Source organism: Lepeophtheirus salmonis, chromosome 9, assembly GCF_016086655.4.
Source record: "Lepeophtheirus salmonis chromosome 9, UVic_Lsal_1.4, whole genome shotgun sequence".
NCBI lineage: Eukaryota > Metazoa > Arthropoda > Copepoda > Siphonostomatoida > Caligidae > Lepeophtheirus > Lepeophtheirus salmonis.
In genome coordinates, this window is record NC_052139.2 from 28641513 (window position 1) to 28664812 (window position 23300).

Sequence of the window (23300 nt, forward strand, 5' to 3'; positions counted from 1 at the left end):
AATTATACTTATTCTACCTACCTACCTTGATTACATTTCACTTCTCCCCCCCTCTATTTCTCTTGCTACTTTATTTCTTCTTCTTTCAAGGAAGAGGGGAGGGGGCGGAATAAAAGAGGAGCCAGCCTGCTCTCGTTTTCTTGTACACACTAAAAGGAGTGCGAAGAAGTCTCTAATTCCCCCCCCCCTTTCGAAAATTATCCTCTTCCTCATCCTTTTTTATTTTTTCTATGAAAGCCTCAGTTTCTTTCAGTGATCAAAAATGGATGAAAAATGTCTGTTCCCTCCAGATACATTGGTTTGTTTTAATGTTGGCGGACAAAAACATCAAGTCCTTGCTAAGAATTTTAGTCCCTTCCCCAACTCAAGACTCTCCAAACTTATCAGGTAAGGATTTATATTATTCAGTTTTAGCCGCAGTATATTAGCAGGTATTTTTGACCAGTCATGAGAATTTTTTTTGCATGACTTTTAGGGCCAATCAATTTTGTTCTTCCCGTCAATGTAATATCAAGCTAAAATTTTAAGGATAGCCATGAAAATTTATTTCATGATTTTAATAACAGAACAATAGAGTTCATGAAGGGTATTTTATACACACCATGACATTAGGTTCGAGTTAGAATCCGGAGTTCTTCCTGTGGGTGGGAAAACTATTAAATTGCAGGTATTCATTTGTTGTTGTCCATGATAGGATATATTACAATTGTGACCCGTGAACAGAAAAAAAAACAATAATTATTTTTCTCAACATTTAACATGGACTACATTTGCATTCTTTGACGAATACTCTTTCATTTATTAATCAGTTGGATATGCCCCAAATTGAACTTGAAATAGCAAAAATTCATCATCTAATAAAATAAGTAAAAATTTGTAGATTTTATTCGAAAGGTATTACATCCGGAGAATTTTAAGTTTCATTCTTCAAACAAAAACTTTAAATTATAGGTAGAATTCTGATGGATCCACCCTCCTCCCAGAAATTTGAATACAATGCCAATAATTGACTCAAAGTTATCAATCAAATATGAGGGTGTGTATATTTTTAAATTAAAAAAACATAAATTGAGATTATCTCCTTTTTGATTAATTTTTGTTCAAGATTGTTTTTTGGTTGACGCACCAAATATATTGAAAATGGTTGATTTTGTGTCATGCGTAGATGAGCGCGTTCAAGACGTAAAATCAAGACATATGAGGGTTGTTAACATAAAAGCAAGCTTGAATGAGTTTTCTTCGAAATTGACTGTATTGACTGTTTAAATATTGGAGTGTGTGCAGATATGAAGTAAAAAAAAAACATAAACTAGTATACTCTCCTTTTTTCGTTGTTTTTCAAGATTATTTTATGTTGACGTACCAAATTGTTATTCTTCGACAAATTAACTTCAATCTATATCCACCAATTATTATTCTGAAATCTTTGTATATGACGCAAATTGCACTTACACATTTGAAAGTTGCTAATATCCGTCTCTTAAATTATATACAGGCTTTTAATTATAGCTACACCTCTAGGTTATCTAAAGTCAGTCATCCCAGATATTTGATAAATATGTCTTTGGTTGATCAAAATACCTATAATAAAAACCATAAATTTGGATTTCCTTAATTTTCCTTCCATAACCTTTTTTATGTCGCCGACCCAGTTTTGTATTTTTCAACGAATACTCACCTATGCACAAATTAATATTATTTACTCACAGAGTATAACCCACAAGTTGAACTCAATCCAGCCAAAATTGTTCTATAGAATAAAACAATAAAAAAAATGATTGATTAAGTTTTAAAGGGACGAATTTAAGTTTTTATATAAGCAAAATTCTACTTTTTTTGCACCGTTTTATTTCCAAATTTAGTATGATTTAAATATAAAGTATGTTTATTTAAAGTAAAACCAAATTAATTTCAAATTAGCAAAATATATATTTGTCCTCTTTAGATAAATTTTTTATAAGGACCTGCAATGGAAAGAATGAAAATCATTTACTAATTACATATTAGGTGAAATAAAAGTTCACTGACTGTCCTTAGTAAGCTACATATCCCAATTAATACATTGCATCAATAAAAACTTCAAGTTTGCTTAAAGGTTCAGCGGACACCTAAAAAAAGTTCATTTACGGTTTTGTGTTCCGTGAAGCCAAGTTGAGTTTGTAGCGTTCCAAAATGGAAGTAAAAAATTTCTTTAGTATCACTACGATAGAGATGAAAAGGTGGGACAAACGTTCAAAAAAGTTCAGGTGTTTATGGACCAAATAAAGTATCGAATGCAAGAACAAATCCGTGGTTCCAACGGATCCGTTCTGGAAACATGTACGTCAAAAATGGCGATACAATAATGGAAATCTTTGTTTCTTGGGTATAAGACATGTGATTTTATTTAACATTTAACAAGTCAAGAACACTATAGACTTGGAAGACAATTAAAATCATGAGTAAAAAAAAAACAGTAAGAAAAAACAAAATTATTATAAAACGTTTAAAACAACAATAGAGAAGGACTTAAAATCAAGGTAATTTTTTAAAAACATTATAATACAATTTTACAATGGGCATAATTCTGGTAATGTTATTTTCTTTGAACGTTTTTAATTTATAGATAATATACTGCACCTTGGTTATAATAGCATCCATTTTTTCGTTGTTCAAAGTAGATAAAAAGTCTTGTTTATTTAGTTGCCATTTAAATTTTTTTCTAAGAGTTTCCAAATTCCGTTGTAAGAGCTGCGTTGTGGGTATATATCTCAGAACATTTTATTACACCTATTATGTGGCCCGTAAACACAAAAGCAAAAGCTACGAGGGTCGTTCGGAAAGTCTATGCAAATTCTGAGAGATGTTACTACTTGCACGTATCGAAGTTATGTATAGTTATTAGTATCCCTTGGGAGAACACAGACCAATTTTTAGGCAGATTTTTGACTATCTGGAAAAAGGTATAACTATTACAAGAGTATATTATTCATGATTATTGAACCGTTAGAAAACCAATCTGCAAGAAAAAACGGCAGGGATTGGCCCACAAAAAGTCATTTTCCATTATGACAATGTACCAGCTCAAAAATTACTGTTACAAAATTAATGGAAATAGGATTTCACTCTAGATGATCACAGCACTAGCAATCTCACGCACCTCACCTCTTCAGTCATCCCGCACCACATCATGGATTTTATCAATGATTTCTAGGTTAGTAGCATCAACAGGGTGCCAAAAGTTCAACGTCACTTGTGCCTATATGGCCACTCCGAAAAACAAACCTTGTAGAATTATATCCTTGATAAATTGAGTGTGAATGAGATTTGTAATCTTTCACGAATAATCTTGAATTTCTATAGCCAAATAAGTCTGATTAACTCTCATAAAGATACAGTAAAGGGTACCTAACAAGTATAACAAATTTTGTTTATTTGAAAGAGGCCATATGATGGGCCAAATTAAGTCCCATAAATCATAGAAAAGCTGTTAACTATCGTTAGTTATGCTTCCTGACTATCTCAGCTCATCCCATAAATTTATACATAAATCCTATAATTGACCAAAGTATGTTTATATATGGGCTGTATTTTATGAATATGTATATGGGGTAGAATAATATTTTTTTATTATTTGAAAGCAACATTTAATGACATTCAATTATTTATAATGAGATCCGACTCTTTTGATAACCTTGGCCACATGATACCCAATCTTTTAGGCGTCCCGGGTGACTTTGTGCAGATCCAAATTTGCAGTTGTACTGGTTTTGCATTTTTAAATTACATTCCCTGGATGGGTGGAGTAGTCCAAGGAAGAAATAATCAAATTTCTACAAGACAAGCAAACAAGGCCAAATAGTGCAGAATATTCTGGCCATAAAATTTCCTCACTTATGGAGCTTGTATTTTTGACCCGCAAATAGTCAGGACATGACCCATGCGATTTCTATCTCTAGTGGAGGGTCGATCATGAAGGATGCACCAAGTATTATTCGTATTTGAAAGCCCTGAAGAAGTCTATTATACGTATAATGGCAAATATGGATCAGCAGGAGGTCGTCTGGCCCTGCCAACACTTACCGCGTGGCCAAAGTTGTTCAGAAAGGCTGATCTCATTATAAATCATTGAATGTCATTAAATGAAGCTTTTAAATGATACCAAATTTGGGGTCAACCCTACTTTACTCGTTCATAATTAACCTTTATTCATCGGGACCACCCTTCAGATAACTAGAAGTCTATGATTTAAAAAATAAATTGGACAATGTTTATTCCTTCCTTGATTTGGGTTGAAGATTAATTTTATGATCTTGATGAATAAATAAACATATTTAGTTTTTCATAAACGAAAAAAATAGTACAATCTACATAAGTTAATTTTAAATATCTTGGGAAAGTAAAATTTGATTATGTAAAATTTTCCTTTGATAAACCCCACAATTGACTAATTCATTTTGAATCTATTATTTTTTTATTAATTTTCATGTACTTTTTTTTTTTTTTTTTTTCTATAGACATTCTATGCGTTAAAAAAATCACATAAATAGCCAACTGATATTAACAAGGAATTCATTTATTTTGTGCCCTATGTTCCGCTTCCGCCTTCTCACACTTTTTCTTCATAAAGATATCCACTCTCCTTACCAAAACTTTAGTCTATCGAGCACTCACAAACAAACCAGTGCCATCTCAATATACATAAATTATGATACACAATAATAACAAAAGACAAAAAACCCAACTGAAACAGCGTTACTTATGTGAGGCTACCCGGACATCCAGTAATATTTCATTAATACGACTAAATTATTATTTTTTGTATCAAAAACATATATACATATGATCTGTATCACGATACACTATATACAGCGTTCGATACTATATGGCGCGTAGTGTACGCCTGCAAGAGTCCATAAATACGACTACTTTGTTATTTATAGACCCAAAATATGTGTATGATATACATCATGGTGCACTATATACAGTTGTTTTCATACTCTGCTCTATTAATATGGATAATAGTTTCCTTGAATTTTAAATTAATTTTTCCATAAAATATGTCATATTTTTTTTAAGAGGACTATAGAAATACAATATCATGTTTTTTTCATGTGACCCCTTTTTAAATATGTAAAAAAAAGAAAGGTCAAATCATGTAATGTAAAATAAGGCTTATACACTTAAAGTGTCAATACATTCGTAGTAAACATTAAGTAGAATTTCTGTTACTGGACGTCTCCATAAAAAATGTTCATTGTGAAATTATCCTGCAACCGCCGTTGACGTTAAGAATGAATCCTTTGTATCAAATATAAACGCTGGATTGGATAAATAAATTAACTCTTGCAGGCGTTTTGTTCTGTAGCATACAATATATATTATAGCATATTATTTATCTTTTATTCTACAGGAGAGAACACAAATGAACTGTCAAAAGTATTGAGTAGTTACGTGGTAGCGTATCCAAAAAATTATCTAAAAGTATACTATCATTATAAACTGATCTCTTTTGTAAAAATTACAAATTGATCGACACAAAGAGGCCACAAAATGTACGAATGATTAAGCCAAAGTATCAGCTGACAAAAGGGGTAGGGATATTACATTTTTCGTGATAAATCGTGATACCTTTACCCACGATCTTTATTTGTACCTGGATCAGAGTTCCCAAGATCAAGAGCAATTTATCCAAAACAAAATAACTATGCAAAAATTAATCTTGAAGTGGCTTTGGGTGTCTGTCTCCAATTTTCCACGATATTTTATATGTTGTGGCAATTGTTTTACAAGATATGACTGGATCTTGTATTCTATCTTTTGCTATAGCAAACATTCATTAGCGCAAATTGAAGATTTTCATCTTCTTAGAGTCTTACTATGCCCAAATACCAATCAAAGTATCTTTGTAATCGGACATGACTGTTGTTTACATACATTAACTTCTAAACAAAGCAATAGTGAGTAGCGTAGTAGTGTGTCAAAATAATAAAACTCCCTTAACGTAAGTGTACATTGTGTAAATTGGGTAGCATATATACTTTCAATCTCAGCAGTTGAAATTCAATCCTAACATCTTTTTAATAGTAAAGAAATTACTTTGCAACGCAATGAGTATATTATTTGATTAGTGAAAGAGAGGTATTGCCCTTTTCGAAATATTGTCACAATTGGAGGATCAGGAAAGTAAATGGGGGGTATCACTTTGTGAAAGATGTGACGAGTTTGTCTTTTATGAAGTATTCTGTGGGAAGGAGTGGGAGTCGATCCATGGTTTGAAAGATGAGCCCCTAAAAAATCGATCAGATTTCATTAAGTAAAGCACTGCAACTTTTCCTTGTATCTACAATGAACCAATACAGTATTAGCACAGCATGAACGTAATATGTATGATGGAGAAGGACCTCTATGTCATGCATTAACTCCTACAACAAAAAATTACTATAAACATCTATAAATAGAATTATAGTGTACCAATTCCAATGATTATCTAATTCATCGTGGAAGCTTATTCCAGAAGTTGTGATCGATTGATTCCCTCTCAACCTTTGAATGGAATCGCTGTAGCGCAATGACAACGCGCTCGGGAGTATTTATTCTCTTGAATTCAATGTGGTTACGTTTACGCCCCGGTCATTCCTAGAGAAGGAAATATACTTTCTGATAATGTAATTCAAAGAAGATTCCCATGTCTTTACTTATACTTAATCAATGCAATCCTTTATTTTGCACAGGTATTTCCTTATTTTTAAAAGATTGCAATAATTGAACTTTAACTATCCAATGTCTCTGTCTTTGAACGGTTGCGTATCTATTTATCTTGATTAGTGCTCAGTGCTTTTATATAACCCGTTCAACCTCCTTAAAACTGATCTCTCTAAATTTATGAATATTGGAAAAAAAACATAAATACAAATTTAATGTTTTTAGTTTAAGAACCCCACATTATTTCTTATTGAAACCAGAAATTCATGTTTTTAAGATTGTTTTAAAATCAAGGCATATTTTTTCATATATTCATCGAAGTACTGTCAGTAGTATTTTAATTGATATTTTAAGAAAGGATGCAAATTTTAAGTGAAGTAATACTTTTAATCATTCAACTGTTAATTATGTAATTAATTAATAATAATGCATACATTATGACCGCATCGAAGGGGTCTAAAAATTTAGACTAAATAATAATATTAACCCTTATCGATGTGATTTTCCGCTCCCTACTTGGCCTAAGCAGCACTGTGTGACCCTTTGCTACTTAAAAATTAAAATATAGGTGTTTGTTACTCATATAGAGAGCATGCGTCATTTTATTTTAAACGACTGCTGTATACATTAACCTGCGGAATCTATATATTAATTTTTTTCCTCATGACAGATTCTATTTCTATCATTTGTACTTATTAACAAAGTTAAATAATGACATTAATTTTCAAAAGTATATTTTTTATTCAATTACATTGAGAGAAATTATTTAAAAGTCATATAATATTTTATACCTGTCCTGTCCATTGATGGTTTTCCCCTTATTTGGTGGTATATTTTTTATTTTTGTTCAAGTATTGTCAAAATAAATTACTTATTTTTCAATTTTTTTTTCTCAAAAGAGTTGGAGTATAGATAATTGGGTTTCATAGGGCTTTATAACTTTCCTGTCAAAACTTACTATTTATTTTTGAAAATTTATTATAATGAAAAGGAAGATGTACTAATTGACAGTTTATTTTTTTGTGAAATGTTCTACTATTCTTGTACTTCAGCACGTTTGTTTCATAACCATTTAAAGAGTGGCTTATCTAAATTTTATCAGGCCAGGAAAAAAAAAAAGAAGCTGCTGTGACTTTATTACTTAATCGATTTTATTAAAATGTTCAATAAAAAAAATCAACATTTTATCATGTATTTGACATTTAATGAATAAAATCGCTGTAAGCTCGGACCAGACCTTCACAAAGTCAACACAAATGTCCCACCGTCTTCTTGACCTTCTTAAAGTCCGGAGTGCCCACCTTATCAGAGCTCTCACGGATCTTGTGGTGTTCTGGGGACCTGATTTGGAAACCTGTTTAACATTTCTACATACAAAGTAGTCTACAGGGATCCATTTTGGCGAGTTAGGAGGCCAACAACTCTGTGGGACGTACATCACATTCTCAGAATAAAGAAAATGAAGTGTTCTTTTGCTGGTGTTTACTCGTCTGTCTACCAGATCCAAGGTCGGTTTTTCATAATGCTGTAACCCAGAGGAACACTTTTGTGTGCAGAACACTGATGTACACAACGGTGTTGACTAGTTTTTGCCAACTATCTATTGTTCTTCGAGTTATGCTTCTGGGGTTTACTTTATTTTTTCTCGTCTGAGCAGAACCAGACAAGATCTGTCACGGAAGGCTTCTGTTTTAGTTTGATCAAAGTCTGGTTTGGAATGACCCGCTTCTCCCTGTTTGGCAGGTTTAGAAGCTGTTCCTTGCAAGGTGCATAGCTATGTTAACGTAGGGTTCCCTTGATGACACAATGAACAGTTCAAAGGCTTGTACTTGGATGCAATTTGCGAGTGCATTCATCGATTGGCCTGGATCATACTAATATGTATATGCTCGTATTAAAACCGGTTTGTATGGCGATGGGATGAGGCCAGACAAAATTGCTAACGTTTGAAAGAACTACCCTGCATTAATGTTTTATTAGGTATACCTCTTTAGAGTGATCAGTAGGGTTGTGTGACCTTATTTTGCTGTCCCGTCTAGTTTCGAACTAGTTCTATAGAAGTTGATTGGGCTGGATCTAAATGAGCTTTGACTAACTGCATTTAATCTCCAAACAAGCACTAAAAATTCTCAAAAGAAAATTAAAACCCATGAAAAAATTTTGAACAGCTTAACTCATTAAGGTCAACCTCATTTGATGATGCCGATTGTATTTCAAAATTGTGAACAATTAGCTACAATGACGTCATATGCATTTAAATGTATTGCATAATTTATCCTATTTGTATGGTGAAAAAATTCGGTAAACAATTTAAAAATCATAAAATTTTGGTCTGAGATCTATAGACCGAAATATTGGTTCATATCTTAATAGAAAAAAATCACTTAAGACTGAACTGTCGGTGGTTGATTAAGTCATTTAAGATATATGATATACAATTCAAGATTATTGTACAGATCTCACAAAATATAACCCTGTCTTGTAATACAATACAATAACAATATATTGTATTTTTTCCTTTTTAGTCAGTTAAATAATTTATTAATTTATATACAAAATATTGAATATTTAGAAAAAGGAAAACACCTTTAATGACGTCTTATTTTCCTTGAAAAAGTACCAACAAATAGGACTGGACTATAATGCAGTCTTTGGTTCTTATTATGGACAAACATAATACCTGTAACGCAAATTTATGCCCCTGGAGTATTTCCTTTTTATTATTTTTCTTTTGAAATTGAATTATATACCTTCTTACAGGGTGTCCACGATAAATTGGAACTACTTTAAACTTCATCCAGATCCATAATGTGGGTATTTGGGGTTAAATCATACTAATATAAAAGGTTATGTGAACAGTACACTATAACTTCCACCACAATTGTTTTGACAACAAACAATAGTGATCATGGAGCAAGCAAGGAGAGACGCCATCCTCGAATAGGCTCGCACGGGACACAAGCCCTCTGCTATCTACAAGCTCCTTAACTACCCCAAGACCACGGTGTACCGGGTCTTCAATGCTGGGAGGTTAAGGGGAAGGTCTGCCGCAAGACCCACAACATGAGAAGTGACCTAATCCGCACTTCCCGCTTGCTTGAAGGCCTCCAGAAGTCCATCCATGCTTCACTGGGGACTTCTTTGTCCAGGTTGGCCAAGAACCGTGGAGTGAGCAAACAGCTGGTCTCCAAGACTGCGAATGAGGACCTCGGGTATAGGTCATACCGAAATGCCAAACAACACATCCTCACGGCATCCATGAAGGTCACCAGGCTCACCCACGGTAAGCGTCTCCTCAATGACCTGAAGAGCCATGGAGAAATAATCATCTTCTTCTCCGACGGGAAGAACTGGACTGTCGACAGAAGCTACAACGTCCAGAATGACAGGTGGCTTGCCAAGGAGAGAGAAGAGGTCCCTGCGATCTTCACCACAAAGTTGTTGGCCTTTGTGATGACCCTGGGTGTCATCTGCAGCACCGGTGAGGTGATATCTCCTTTCTTCTTCAATCCCAAGGAAAGGGTTAACGCGATAAGGTACTGCAAAGTCATGGAGGAATTGTCATCCCCTGGATGAAGGATACGGCCGCTGGGAGGGAGTTCATATTCCAACAAGACTCAGCGCCCGCACACATCGCCATGAGGACCTCTTCAACTCCCACGACATCACTTTCTGGGATCGCAACACCTGGCCCTCCAACTCACCCGACCTAAATCCGTGTGATTACTATTGGTAGGGGAAGTTGGAGAGGGAGGTGTGCAAGGTCAGCCACAAGAACATCGCAGCCCTGAAGGTCTCTATTACGAGGGAGGGGAATGCTGTCGATTCCGCGGAAGTCATCAGGGCATGCAAATCCTTTAGGGCAGGATGGAGAATATGGTGGCTGCTGAGGGAGGACATGTTGAATAAATTTATTGTTTAATATCATGTCTAACTTTTTTCATATGTACAAATACAATCCAAATTCCATTTTCATCAAGCAGGTTGAATTTTAAGGTAGTTCCAATTTATAGTGGACACCCTGTAGAGTAAAAATTCCGTAGTTTTGGGGCAGGGGGAGAATACAATTCCATTTTTATCAAGCAGGTTGAATTTTAAGATAGTTCCAATTTATCGTGGACACCCTGTACAGTATTTTGATAATTTTTATACAATATATATATTTTCTTTTTCCAATCGTAATCAGAGTAATTCTTTCTTATACAAGATATAGGATTTGTGTTTATTACCTGCTTTTTAAGGTACTTTGAAGTGGATCTAATGAAATGTCTTGACAACTTAGCTACTCCCCTCTTAAATATTCTTCAAATTGTGTAGACTCTCCTTTTTAATTTTATTTTAACATACCGTCAGGACAAAAACTCCTTTTTTTCGTTCAAAATTTCCTCTTGTTGTGTTGTTTTTATTCGTTTAATGGAGAGGAGTCCCCCAAAACACTTTTCAAGCAATGATTTAGCTCTATTTTCCTATCAAGAAGCAGTGTGACATTTCAAACAAGAATCGATTTTTTTGGAAATAATATAAACCACGATAATATAATCGTTGAAAATAAATTGAAATAATCTGCAGTGTTTTAAATATATATCCATTAGTTAAGTTGATTAAATTGTTGATTATAATCCCAAAGTAATATTATTTTTTATTAATATAATTCTTTTTTTTTGTACTCTATGCAGTTTTTGTAATATTGAATATAAAAATAACACACACAACATTGCGGGCGTCTTATTTGCAAAAATATATAATGACTTGAAAACAAGAATTTTTTTTTTCTATCACTAGCGATAGAACATTGTCTACTTTTATGAATGGTCACAATTTGTAACTGACACTAATTTATTATATTAATATTAAACCTAGTAGATGACACAAGTCATGAACAAAAAATTAACTCACTAGTCTATTGTAGTAGTATTTTAGGAGATTATCCAAACCTTATTGGTTTTCGAGAGTTTTTAATTGAAATATTTTAGTATTTTTGCTATTTTTTTAGATTTGAGTATAAAAAAGATAAATAATAACACCATGCAACTCAGTTCAGGTCTTAAATCTCTCGATGGATACAAACCACATTTAATGTTGTTATTTAAGCCATAGAACAGGCATATGCCCTTGCAAATTTTCATTAATTTTGGCCTTTAAAGACTCTTTTAAAAATTACGTTTTTAGAGTATAATTTTGATTCAGACTCATTTTTCCACATAAAATAAGTAAATTGATGAAAATTAAATCATAAAAAAACATTATAACATTCAACAAATAAAATATTAATTAAGTTATCTTAAAAGCAGCTCCTACAAAAAAAAAAAAAAAAGAAGAAGACTAATCGTACAAAAATCCAGTAAAATGTAGGGTCTTGTTTGTAGGCTAATACTTTTCTCAATTTTTTCATATTATATGTACGTAAAATAACAGGATTACACCATATAAAAAAACTTCAAAAGGATTTGCTTTTTTAAGAAAGATTGATTTTTTCAGTTTAACTTTTCATTTTCTTTTAGAATATTTAATAAATAAGCAAAATAAAGTTACGTGAGAATGTTTTGAAATTAAAAAGAGTTAATTACCGGACTAATTGTAATAAGTAATTAATATTTTAAAAGGAGCAAGATTTACTCTGATTTAAATATGTTTCATATTTGATTAGTCTTTATTTATTGGATGCAAGTAATATAGGTAAAGTAAACAGTTATGAGTTTATTTTCGTTATATTTTGACAATAAAATTAACATAGTTAGGATTATCCAATTTAGAAGGTTTCAAACCGTTTTCTGGCTAATTTTCATTTCCTGGCAGTGGAGTAAGTACTCAAACGCCGATCCAACTCCATTATTTGATCTACATTTTCAAGATCTCCATTACTCGAACGGAATCCTTGGAAGCACAGCTTAGCTGTTACATTCGATACTGTACTGGGTCCAAAAGCAGCACCCTTTTATTTTGGCATCCTGTCTCGTCTATTTACTTTGATCGTAGTAATATTGAAGAATATATTGATTTTTTTCTTGTTTTGCTTCCATTTTGTAACGTTGTAACACACAACTGCCTTCGCTAAACGCCAAACTCTAAAATAATTTTATCTAGATTGCGCTTAACATTTAGGCATGCTTCAAGCTATTTTATTAAATAATGTATTTCTCGTGAGATATAGCTCACTAAAGACATCTAGTGGAAATCGTACATAATTTTTTTTTCTCATATTAAATTTGAAAAATACTCAACAAATTCAAATTGAAAATTATCAAATCCAGATTTGAAAAATAATTACAGATTTGTGATGAACTAGTCAATATACTACTGTAAATTAATATACGATTTAATAGATTTTTGATTAAGTAATACTTTATTTACTATTGTCATCAATTTAGAGAAAGCAATTGATTGTTTTAGTCGTTGCTCCTCCAAGTATTATTTCCAATGTTCTCTTATCATACTAACATACAAATAAAATATGTACATTCATTATTTCAGGGAACCATTAACTCAAATATAATTTTTTGTGATGTTTATCAAGAAACTCCACAATTAAATTACTTTTTAAGGAGTTTTATTTCAACAAATAAATTAGTTGACTGCAAGAAAAAGCTTTATAGAACCAAATAATTCATAAAATGCATAGAAAGTCCCGTAGGTATACTATGAAGAAAATAAGAATTATTATAAATATTAAACCCCTTGACGATTTTGTAAGTTTGCCAACCATGTTCTTTTAGCTGTTCAACATAACCTCTTTCAAGAGACAAGATACCTGACGTTTGGAGTAGGAGGCGTCTAGCTAGAGCATATTATTAATCGTTCTAGCTATAATTTTTTTCTTCTTCGTATTTATTTTATGCAAACCTCCCTTAGAGTGAAGAAATAAAGATAGCTACTAGGACCGTAGGACTGAAAGACTGAGGTATCGTTCCTTTGTACCGTAGAATAGTACAAAAGAGTGGGCCGATAAAAAAATATGAAAAGGAGGAAGGGGGGACTTTTTAGGCCATACTTCCTAGGACTGGTCCAACACTATCCACTAACAAACAACAGAAGGATCTATAATTTGAAAGGTAAGTTTATTATAACAATGAGAGACATTATATAAAAAAATAACAAACACAGTCCCAGGCTATTGCTGGCCTGAAACGGGCCGTGAAGGCATTTGCAGGGACTCCGATTAATATTCTTGCCATAAAAGCACTGTAAGCCGAGCAATAGTCTCCATGGCCATAAAGAGTGACCTGAGGATAAAGTCATATCTCCTTTACAATAGATATATCCTTAGAGAAAAAATGAAAGCCATCCGGGCTGCCGGTAGAAGAAAAATGGGGATTTGAATTCCGATATTAAAGGAACTATCTTTTATTTGAATGAGAAACATTCTACTGTCGACAGATCCCACAACATCCAGAAACAAAGATGGATGAAACCTGACGACGCCGCCAATGGTGTCAAGTTCCTGTTCTAATAAGACTTTGCTCCTTCTCCAAATGCCTGCTAGACCCAAAACTTGTTGTAAGAAGAGGTTGTGACATTTTGGGACCCCAAACCTGGCTTCTAACCCATACTTTCAATTTCATGGTTTGCTTCTTTTAGGGGGAGATAGAGAGTTTTCCAAAAGGTTGATGCTTTTGTTCAATATTGCTCATAAGAACAATCATTTATTTTAATTGTAGTTGCATTTTAACAGGGGGAGACATTATATGAAGAAGAAAAAAAAAAGTAGTTAAGTCACCCTGTTCTCGTAGCAGAGAAACACATTCCAAAAAATATATCAATATATTAAAGATCCTTTTTCTGCGAAACGTCACAGGTAGTCCTTTTGCGAAATTTCCTTTCCACAAATTGTCCATCGGCAAATAAATTTTGTTATTCATAATTTTCTTTGTTTTTCTATTCTTTCATTCTAACTAGGATTGAAGAAAACAAAAGGTAGCTAGGACTGAAGTACCGACTAATCAGTCCTTAGAGCCGTTGAATAATAAAAAGGTTTGCACTGATAAAAAAAAAAGACTTATTAGGAAATCCGTCGTAGAACTGACCCAAGATTACATGTAGAATAAATGAAATGGATATTCCCCACTTGTACAGAACCGGTTTAATTTTTTTTGATCTGATATGATCAATACCAAATATACAACATGCCTTTTTGGAACTCAAGTCTTATGTGAATAATGAATGGAAGAAGATGAACCGCAGATACATCTCAAATGTGTGCACAGGTAAGAGGCTCCAGTTTACAACTACTGACGATCTCTCTACATTTAATATCATTTTTGAATCCCAGTGAATTGTTATTCCCCGTGGATACTTAGAGGATACTTTGGATATCTTTGTGTGTGTTTTCTCGTGTGCTTGGGCATTTACTGACTTTGAAAGAACAAAATCCTCAATTACCTTCTTCAATTGTTGCTAGAATCAGTAGGGTTGCCATTCTATTCGAAATTTTTCCTTCATCAATGACTTTAGCTATTTCCAGGGATGCAATAATATTTTTGGGTATGGTTACCTACTCATTTTATGAAGCTAGTTGATTAAAGAGCTTCCTTTTTTTGAGAACAAATCTAAATCCTTTTAAACTGAACTTCCTGCTTTAATCATATAAAGTTGATTATTGTCTGCATTATGAAGACACTCTGTTTTTTTCTGTTTGTTTTTTTGTCGAAACTTTGCTTTTCTTCTACTTATTTTCCTTTTAATTTTCTTTTTGGAGGACTTACCTTTTGCTCCCAAATGTACATTTTCTCCTCCTCTGTGCATTTTTAAAAACTCTCCATCTTTTTGAACTTTGTCTGTTCCTAGCATTTAATGCAGTATTTCTTCTCTTTTGGGATTAGAGATATTAAAAAACCTATAAATGTTCATCAAACTTTCTCAACATTTTGTAAATGAACTTCTGATGTCCTTGCTTTGTGTTTACTTAAAGCCTGCCATTTCTTGTAGTACTTGATAAGTGTGTACAAAGGACAATCTTTTGTAACTGTTGTTAACTTGTACCTTTTTTGAGAATGAAATGAACAAATTTAATAGATGGCTTGCAGTTCATGCTCGGCCCACGAGTGAATTTTATTAGTTAACATCTCCCCACCTCAGAGCCCGGACCTCAACCTGCTAGACTAAACAACTACGTAGAAAGTGGAGTCCAAAGCCTACTCATTCCACCACATAAACATTGCCGAACTCAAGTCCTCTCTGAATATGGAATGGAAGAAGATGCCCTGCATATATACATCTCACAAGTATGTTCAGCCTGTCTCTACTCGGAGGCTCTCAATGTCAAATTATATGACCGTGCTCTAGGAGTGACTGTGTATCGAAGCTACGCACATTGAGTTTAACAGATTAACTTGTTAACAGCGCGTCGTCCACTGAACAACGTCGTTCCCATATCTATTCTTATAAATGAATATTTAATTTCAGAATATTCACCCCATCTAAGACCGACACTGATCGGGTGATATGTCCTCCTTTTTGCGTTGCAAAGTTGAATTTTTTAACTAATGGTGACTTTTTTTCCATGCTAAAGTTTAATTGAGGGGAAATAAATCTTGATGACGTCTTATGGGACCTTCTTTGAAGGTGTAACGCAACAGTGTTCACAGTTTTTACTCCTTTTTTTAAAAGGATTATCAATGAAACCTTTATCAACCCAGTTTTTCAATGGAATTGTCCCGTGATCAATAAATTGTCTTTTATAGACCTTCAATAAAAGTCTTTGAGGTAGCAAATAATTCTAAAAATAGAGTGGATTTATCAGGACTATCATACATTATATGTTTGTATTTAATAATGCATTATTTGTAACCACAACAAAAGAAAGCACATTGATAAGAAATAATCGTTGAATACGTTACATTATTCAAAGTTAACAATTAATCCGGTATTTCCGTCCAATTCTTTTATACTACAGATAGGAACAATAAATTAAATATATAAACCATTTGCATTTGATGCCTGATTGTTCATATCGGCCATTTTGGGATCCTAAAGAATCAAGTTTCCTCACTATAAAAACCTTCTTTTCATGAATAGGAAGGTAAATATCACCTATTAGCTATCAAAATGAGGCCACCAATAAATAAAAGGACCATACTGTCTATCAAATATATTTCCCTTTAAAGCAGTCACCCTCAAACGGGATCATTTTTGCTTTTTGGACGAGTGTGAATATTATATTAAACAAAGTCAAAATAAAAATTTATCTAAATATATTTTTCGCCATGACATTAAATGTAAAAGCTCCCTATGTCACTCTTCCCTATCAATGGCGGTCAAGGCACCAGGGCAAAAGTCAAAGAGGTTTAGAAGAGGCCATTTTGACTCAAAAGCATCACCAATCCCGTATGGAGTGTCGTAGGAGTATGTTGTATGTCGTCAAACATATTATTTGATCGTAAAAAAGGAGAGATTTTCTTCTTCGACAAAGAATCTTCGTTTCACCTTTTCTATTTACGTGATCGAGTGAGACCTCTATTGTTGATGGTAGAGAGTATTATTATAGATAGGCTTAACATAACTCTCAAGTGCTCAGACTGGCTCATTGTTCTTACAATGAGAGGAGATAATTATTTTAAAGAGAAGGCTTTTGTTGCAAAAACTCTTAGGATTATTTACCCCTGTAGATCAAAGAGGACTCCTCTTTCTCCAAGTCTAAACAAAACAATCGCAAGATACATAGAAACCTTTTAAAGTGTACACATTTTATATTTTAATCAATAAAGGGAACTTTTACCCCATCTTTTTAATAACTTTTAAATCTTTAATGTTTTTTAAATACATGACTTGAGAAAAATCTGCATATTATTGGTTTCTTTTTCAAAAAATTTAAATTATGGATCTTCGTGGGAAATTGGGTATATCTATGGGAAAGAATAATCATAGTTATATAAAATACTTTATGAATAAATAGTCTATAATTAATAATCGTAATATATCGCAGTTTGTTCCTTTAAACAAATGTAGGTATATTTAAGATATTTTAAAAATTGTGGTATTTTCTTGATTACTTGTTTAAAAATGGCTCACTATATTTAAGAGGTTTGGAACCACTGATCTAAAACTTCGTTTTATTTGGTACTTGTGTAAGTACCTGCTATTGGCCGGAGTAATTAGGCGTCGTCTAAAAGACCACTGTTCCTTTAGTATATGGAAGATAACTACCCAAGATTTTATATTCCCCATCTCATTTTTCAAATATGAAGCGTACTGTAAAAATATTTCCTTCTATTTCACATCATTGTACTTAAATAACATAACATTTTTTTAAAAGTACTTTAATATACATGAAGTCATTTGAATATTTATATACAGTCACTTTATATACATGGAAACGACAGATATCTTTAGATTAAAAAAGAAGGAAAAAAATCCCCAGATTATTTATGAAATAAACATTTGTCTGAATATAATATAAAATAATGAATCATTAGTGAAAAAATCTATATATATTTTCAAATAAAACAAATTTGTTTTACCCATCAAACCATATTATTTTTTTATCAATCCACCCTTTTTTTACCATTCAACGGTCCTCAGGACCAATACGTCAAAGTCTTTTAGTCTTGGAACTAGATCTTGTTAAACTGTGAACACTTCTTGACAATTGTAGATGGTAGGAATTGGCTCACTACCAATTTATTTATTGACTTACTTTCTTTTCGTTTGATTGAAAGGTTGTGTGGTACAATACAGGTAAGAGTGTAATAGATTAGAATTGAGGAGAGGAAGTAGGAAATGTGTTTATAAGGAGAAAATCGTCACGAATCTGGGACAATGAGTTGAGGCTGGAGGATCTCTAAAAACTTTATTGATAGAATGAAAGGAATGTTTCAAAGTAAAGTACGGACATATAAAATAGAAACATAAATGTAATTATTACGACTTAGACCTTCCTCCCCTCTCTGAATCTATTTTATTACTATGGTCCGATAGAAGGGCACCAACCTCACCCACAACTTCATATTCTACAAGACCCTGCTCTAGGCACGGCTATTACAAATCCATCAGAAATACATCTCCTGATCGGTTTAGCTGGAGAAACTCCATCTAAAAAAACTACAGCAACATCCCATAGGAGAAAGGTCACCCGGATTTGATCCCATCCTCGTTGCTGGATTTTCTGACGTGACAAAACGAAATACCACAAAATGTGTTAAGAAATTCAAATCAGACCAAGTGAAGGAGGAAGAAAGGCATAGGAGACTTAGAATATGAATAATCAAAGCTCAAAATCATGTCTGGAATAGGCATGTTAAACAAAAAAGAAACAGAAAATCAAGAGGGGCACCCTAACAATTTGAACAATGTTGTTGGAGAAGAGAAAGATCAAGACTCATGACGTTCTATTAGATCAACTACAGTCAGGAAGGAGAAAAAGATATTAAGAAGAACATTTTCTAGAATTACTCCTATGTGGATCCCTGATTCCACTCTGATTTCAAACATGACTTACAATTATATCTCCGTAACAAATCCTCAGGATTACTCTCTGTCTTTTATGGGCACACACGAATGTTAATCAGGTTTTGAATATAATTCCACCTTTTAGGAAAGGATGTTCACCACTTAGGAATTAAATAATAATGACTATTAGTAAGTAAAAGAAAATTCCTTTTTTATATTACCAATTAAAAATTAACAGTCCATCTAAAAAATACACTGGATTTTCAACAGTGTGTCTAATACTTTATATTCATGATCATGGCTACGTGGCAGTAACTTGCCTCCCAGGATATTTATAGGTGAATTCAATGTACACTTCTTATATCCAAAACCGGTTATAATAATACCCAGCAGTAAAAAAAGGCACAGAAAAAATACTGGCGGTAAAAATATGTGAGGAGGCAAATTTACATAGAAACGAGTACGTATCTAATACATTCAGAACTCGACCGATATCATTTTTTATATGATCAAAAATTATGTCGATTTTTAGGAGAATATAGCGATAACTGATGAATTGGTTAAGTTCTTTATTCCAACTCCACTTTGTAAATTAAGTGAACATAATTCACGAGTACTTTTAATGCACCATCTAACCTTTTTTTCAAAAAGAATAAAACCCAAAGATCGGTAGTTGCTAGCCAAGGCTTCCCAACTAGTAAATTCTAATTAAGGAACATTAAATATATAAAAAATTACAATAATACTCAATAGTTATTTGCAATTCTTCCCAGCTTAACATGGCTCTATTTAAATTCACCCAATCTACATTCAGAAAATCTTGAACATAAATAATGAAAAAGAGAAATGTTCAATATATTTTTTTACATCATATTTAGAGGGCTTTGCTGATAAATTGAGGATTTTTTAAATTACTTTATCTCGGCTACCACTTTGAATTTGGCAATAAAAGTTGTTTTGCTATGACTTCCTGGATTTTCTCTTTTATATGAGACTTTGTATAGATTTAGATAAAAAAAGATTAGGTCGTTTGATTTAGTGTGAATACCAATGGATCCTATGGAATAACTTATTAAGCCGGGACTCTTCTCCTTTTGCCTTTTTAGCGAGCCAGGGAATACCTATTGCCTTATAAAGTATCCTAGGAACAGAATTTATAGAGGTCTTTTGAAGATTAAAGTTTCTCCATTGGTTATTGGAAGAACACTCATACTTTTTTTTAGATATATCCAGCTTAAATAAGAATCAACTATTGGATTCCATATAATTCCTAATATTCTTACTGCGCCTTTCATTGAACAGCTGGCTATTTCAATTTGTATTACTTTGGCTCAATTTACCGATAGGAAGGACAAGGATTTTCTTATAGTTGATCTTCAACCCGTATTTTATTATTTGATACTTCTTGTAGTAATTTCAAGTCACTTCAATTCTTTAAGTTAATTGACCCTCAGACTTAGCCTCTAAAATCAAAGTGACGTCGTGTTGGAAGCCATATAAATTATTTGTCTAGAGTTCTCAAAATCCAAAACACTTTGAATTTCCATGTAATCGAGCCACCAGGATCTTTTATTTTTAAAACCGCATGGAACCAAAAAAAAAAAAAAAAAAATAGCCTCATTGAGGGCTATTATCTCTTTTCACGATTTGAGCAACAACTCAATGTTCAAATATGTGATTTTTAAAATCAATTTAAGAGAGTTGCTGACGAAATCTGGGACAATTTCTTACAAATATTGAACATGCCCATATCGTGAAAAAAGATAATCATGGGCTCAATTTCTAAAGTCAAAAATAGAAAGTGATTTACTTCGCAATTTAAAATATATTCAGTATGTATGTTTCTTATTATGTTCCTTGCAAGAACAGTAGAAAATTGTTTAACACAGTTATTCATTCTTTCGGAAGACAATTCAAATGGCTTAACATAGCAGGGATAAATTTATTACTCTTATGGCTTTAAAGATTTCGAGCACTTTTACAAAAACTGACGCCATAAAGCTCTTTCGAGCTGTAGAAACAGGATAGCAGAGAAGCTTACAGAAGTCGACCCAATCCAAAATGAAGCATTTAGAGCTATTCTGATTTCAACTCCTGCAAGACACTCTCTCTTTCAAACTTCTGGGAATGTTTAGATCACATAATAATGTGATCTAAAGTTTGAGAGCTCCATTTGATTTATGTGATCTAATTTGATCTTGGTATCATTTAAAGAAAAATAGAATGTATCAAATTATAATTCTTTTATTGATGACCTTTTCTATTATTAAGCCAACTTGTGGGGCATTTAAAGGATTAACTATAAGGATTTTGATAATAGAAATTGACAATAACGATTCCTTGAGGAATACATATGTCATACAGTCTTACTATGGAGCAAAATAATTATAAATTGCTCTTGTTTTGATAGAATAGTGTCATTCACTTAACTTCTTATTTTGTAAAAATGATACTCAATCATTAATCAATGAGAGATGAGATTTTTTAATTATCTTGCAGTGGCAGTTGATTTTATGAATAATATATGTTTTTTTCTTTGGCTGTACAATATATGTAGAGTGCACGATAAAAATGATTTATGAGGACGTCAAGAATGCCCATAGTCTCACATATATGTACATATTCTAATTGATTTTATTTGTGTTTATTTATTGTCTAATCATTGGACTAAGGATTTGAGAACAATCACTCAAAAATTCTTCACTTTTGCCTTATTTTGAAAAACTGCTCATTTCGCCAATTTTTGCATTTAAAAAGCACATTTTTCTAAACTGGTATGATATAAATAAAGAAGGTTTGGGTTCTAGTTCGATTACACAATAGCTTTTGATGATATTTTTCAAGGAAAAATCTACCTGCTAAAACTTTCCTTCATGAGGCTCTCTTTTAGGAAATTATAATATGCATATAATCAAATCAGGGTCATGATTACATGATCAGATATGTAAAAGAGCCGGATTTCGACAACAACCAACTAGGAGAAGGATAAATTTGATCAAAATTGACTGTTGAATAATCCCCAATGAATCTTGCAACAAATGTAAAATACTTTTCTGCCAAATTGCCAAATAATAACCTTTCATTTATTCGAAGGGTTGGACGTGGTATCAGTGATGATAATGATAATATTCTTTCGTCTAACAAAACTATTGAAGAACTTGCCAACTTAAAATTTCCTTCAACTACTAATGTGGGCATAAAAATTCATTTTCAGAGCTCCGTTCTGATGTCAAAAAGTTGTCTTTCAAGATTTCCCAGAAGACAGAACATACTCCCTTCCATGCAGTGAAACCGTCCTTTCCTTACCTTGGTCGTATATTGAGGGTCATTGTCGTACTGGAAGACTCATTATACTACGCATTTAGTGCTCTGTCTTGAGGGAAGAGGATTGCAGACCAAGATTTCCCAGAGGATAAATTATCCTCCCATGTGTCCAGTCAAGTCTGTCAAGTTGCCATTTGCCCTTAACAGAGAAAAAAAAATTGCGGTAATGACCTTTTTGGGTCATACTCAGCATTTTTGTTCCTCTCAATACTTTTTTGATGGCTTTAAGTAGCACTAGGCCAATTTTTGGGGACAGGCAAATTTTTTTGTCGGACAGGTGTATGCTGTTTGAAGGATAGGTGGTCCATATTAATGCAAATTAAGTTTGTTTTGACATGTGACAGAGTTGCTGCTGTAGTTTGACAAATTCATATTGACAGCCCTTATTTCCGGCTTATTACAAAAAAAAAAAATTATACTTGAACACATACATTCACATTTAATATATGGATTGTTTTCTTTGTCGCATTGCAAACTTACAAAATTAGCAAGGGATCAATTACTTATTTATTTATCTAACTACTCTATGTATATAAAAAACCTTTGTTATTCATCAATTCTTGCAGAAAGGATTTATACCAAATCTATAAAGAAAAATAGGCTTCAAATTTATTTTTTAGATTTGTAAAATAGTTATATCATTAATATTCAAAAGTTTCAAGGAAATAATTTTGTTTGTGAGTAAAATAACTATACATTTTCACAAATTTGAAAAAAACTCCCAAACTTTATTTACAATATTTTCAAATGTATAGTTTATATACCTTGCGGTATACCATTTTTAGGATTTATATGCATTGCCACAAACAAATGAGATTTACCATTAGTTTATAATAAGGAAATGTCTCAAACAGTTACAGTTCTGTTACTGACTCTTTGTGTTATTATTTCAAATACCTAAATGATGGATT

The 23300-nt window shown here is 32.7% G+C and overlaps 1 protein-coding gene across 2 annotated transcripts in view; it reads left to right on the forward strand.

The window, feature by feature from the left end:
- The first annotated feature begins 241 nt into the window (after positions 1 to 241).
- Positions 242 to 23300, forward strand: part of LOC121124377 (potassium voltage-gated channel protein Shab) — a 135810-nt gene continuing 112751 nt past the window's right edge. For both annotated transcript variants that reach the window (XM_040719530.2, XM_071891151.1), the window contains exon 1: positions 242 to 387. In XM_040719530.2, coding sequence (XP_040575464.1) covers positions 263 to 387 — 125 coding nt within the window. In that variant the 5' untranslated portion in view covers positions 242 to 262. The remainder of the gene's footprint in view (positions 388 to 23300) is intronic.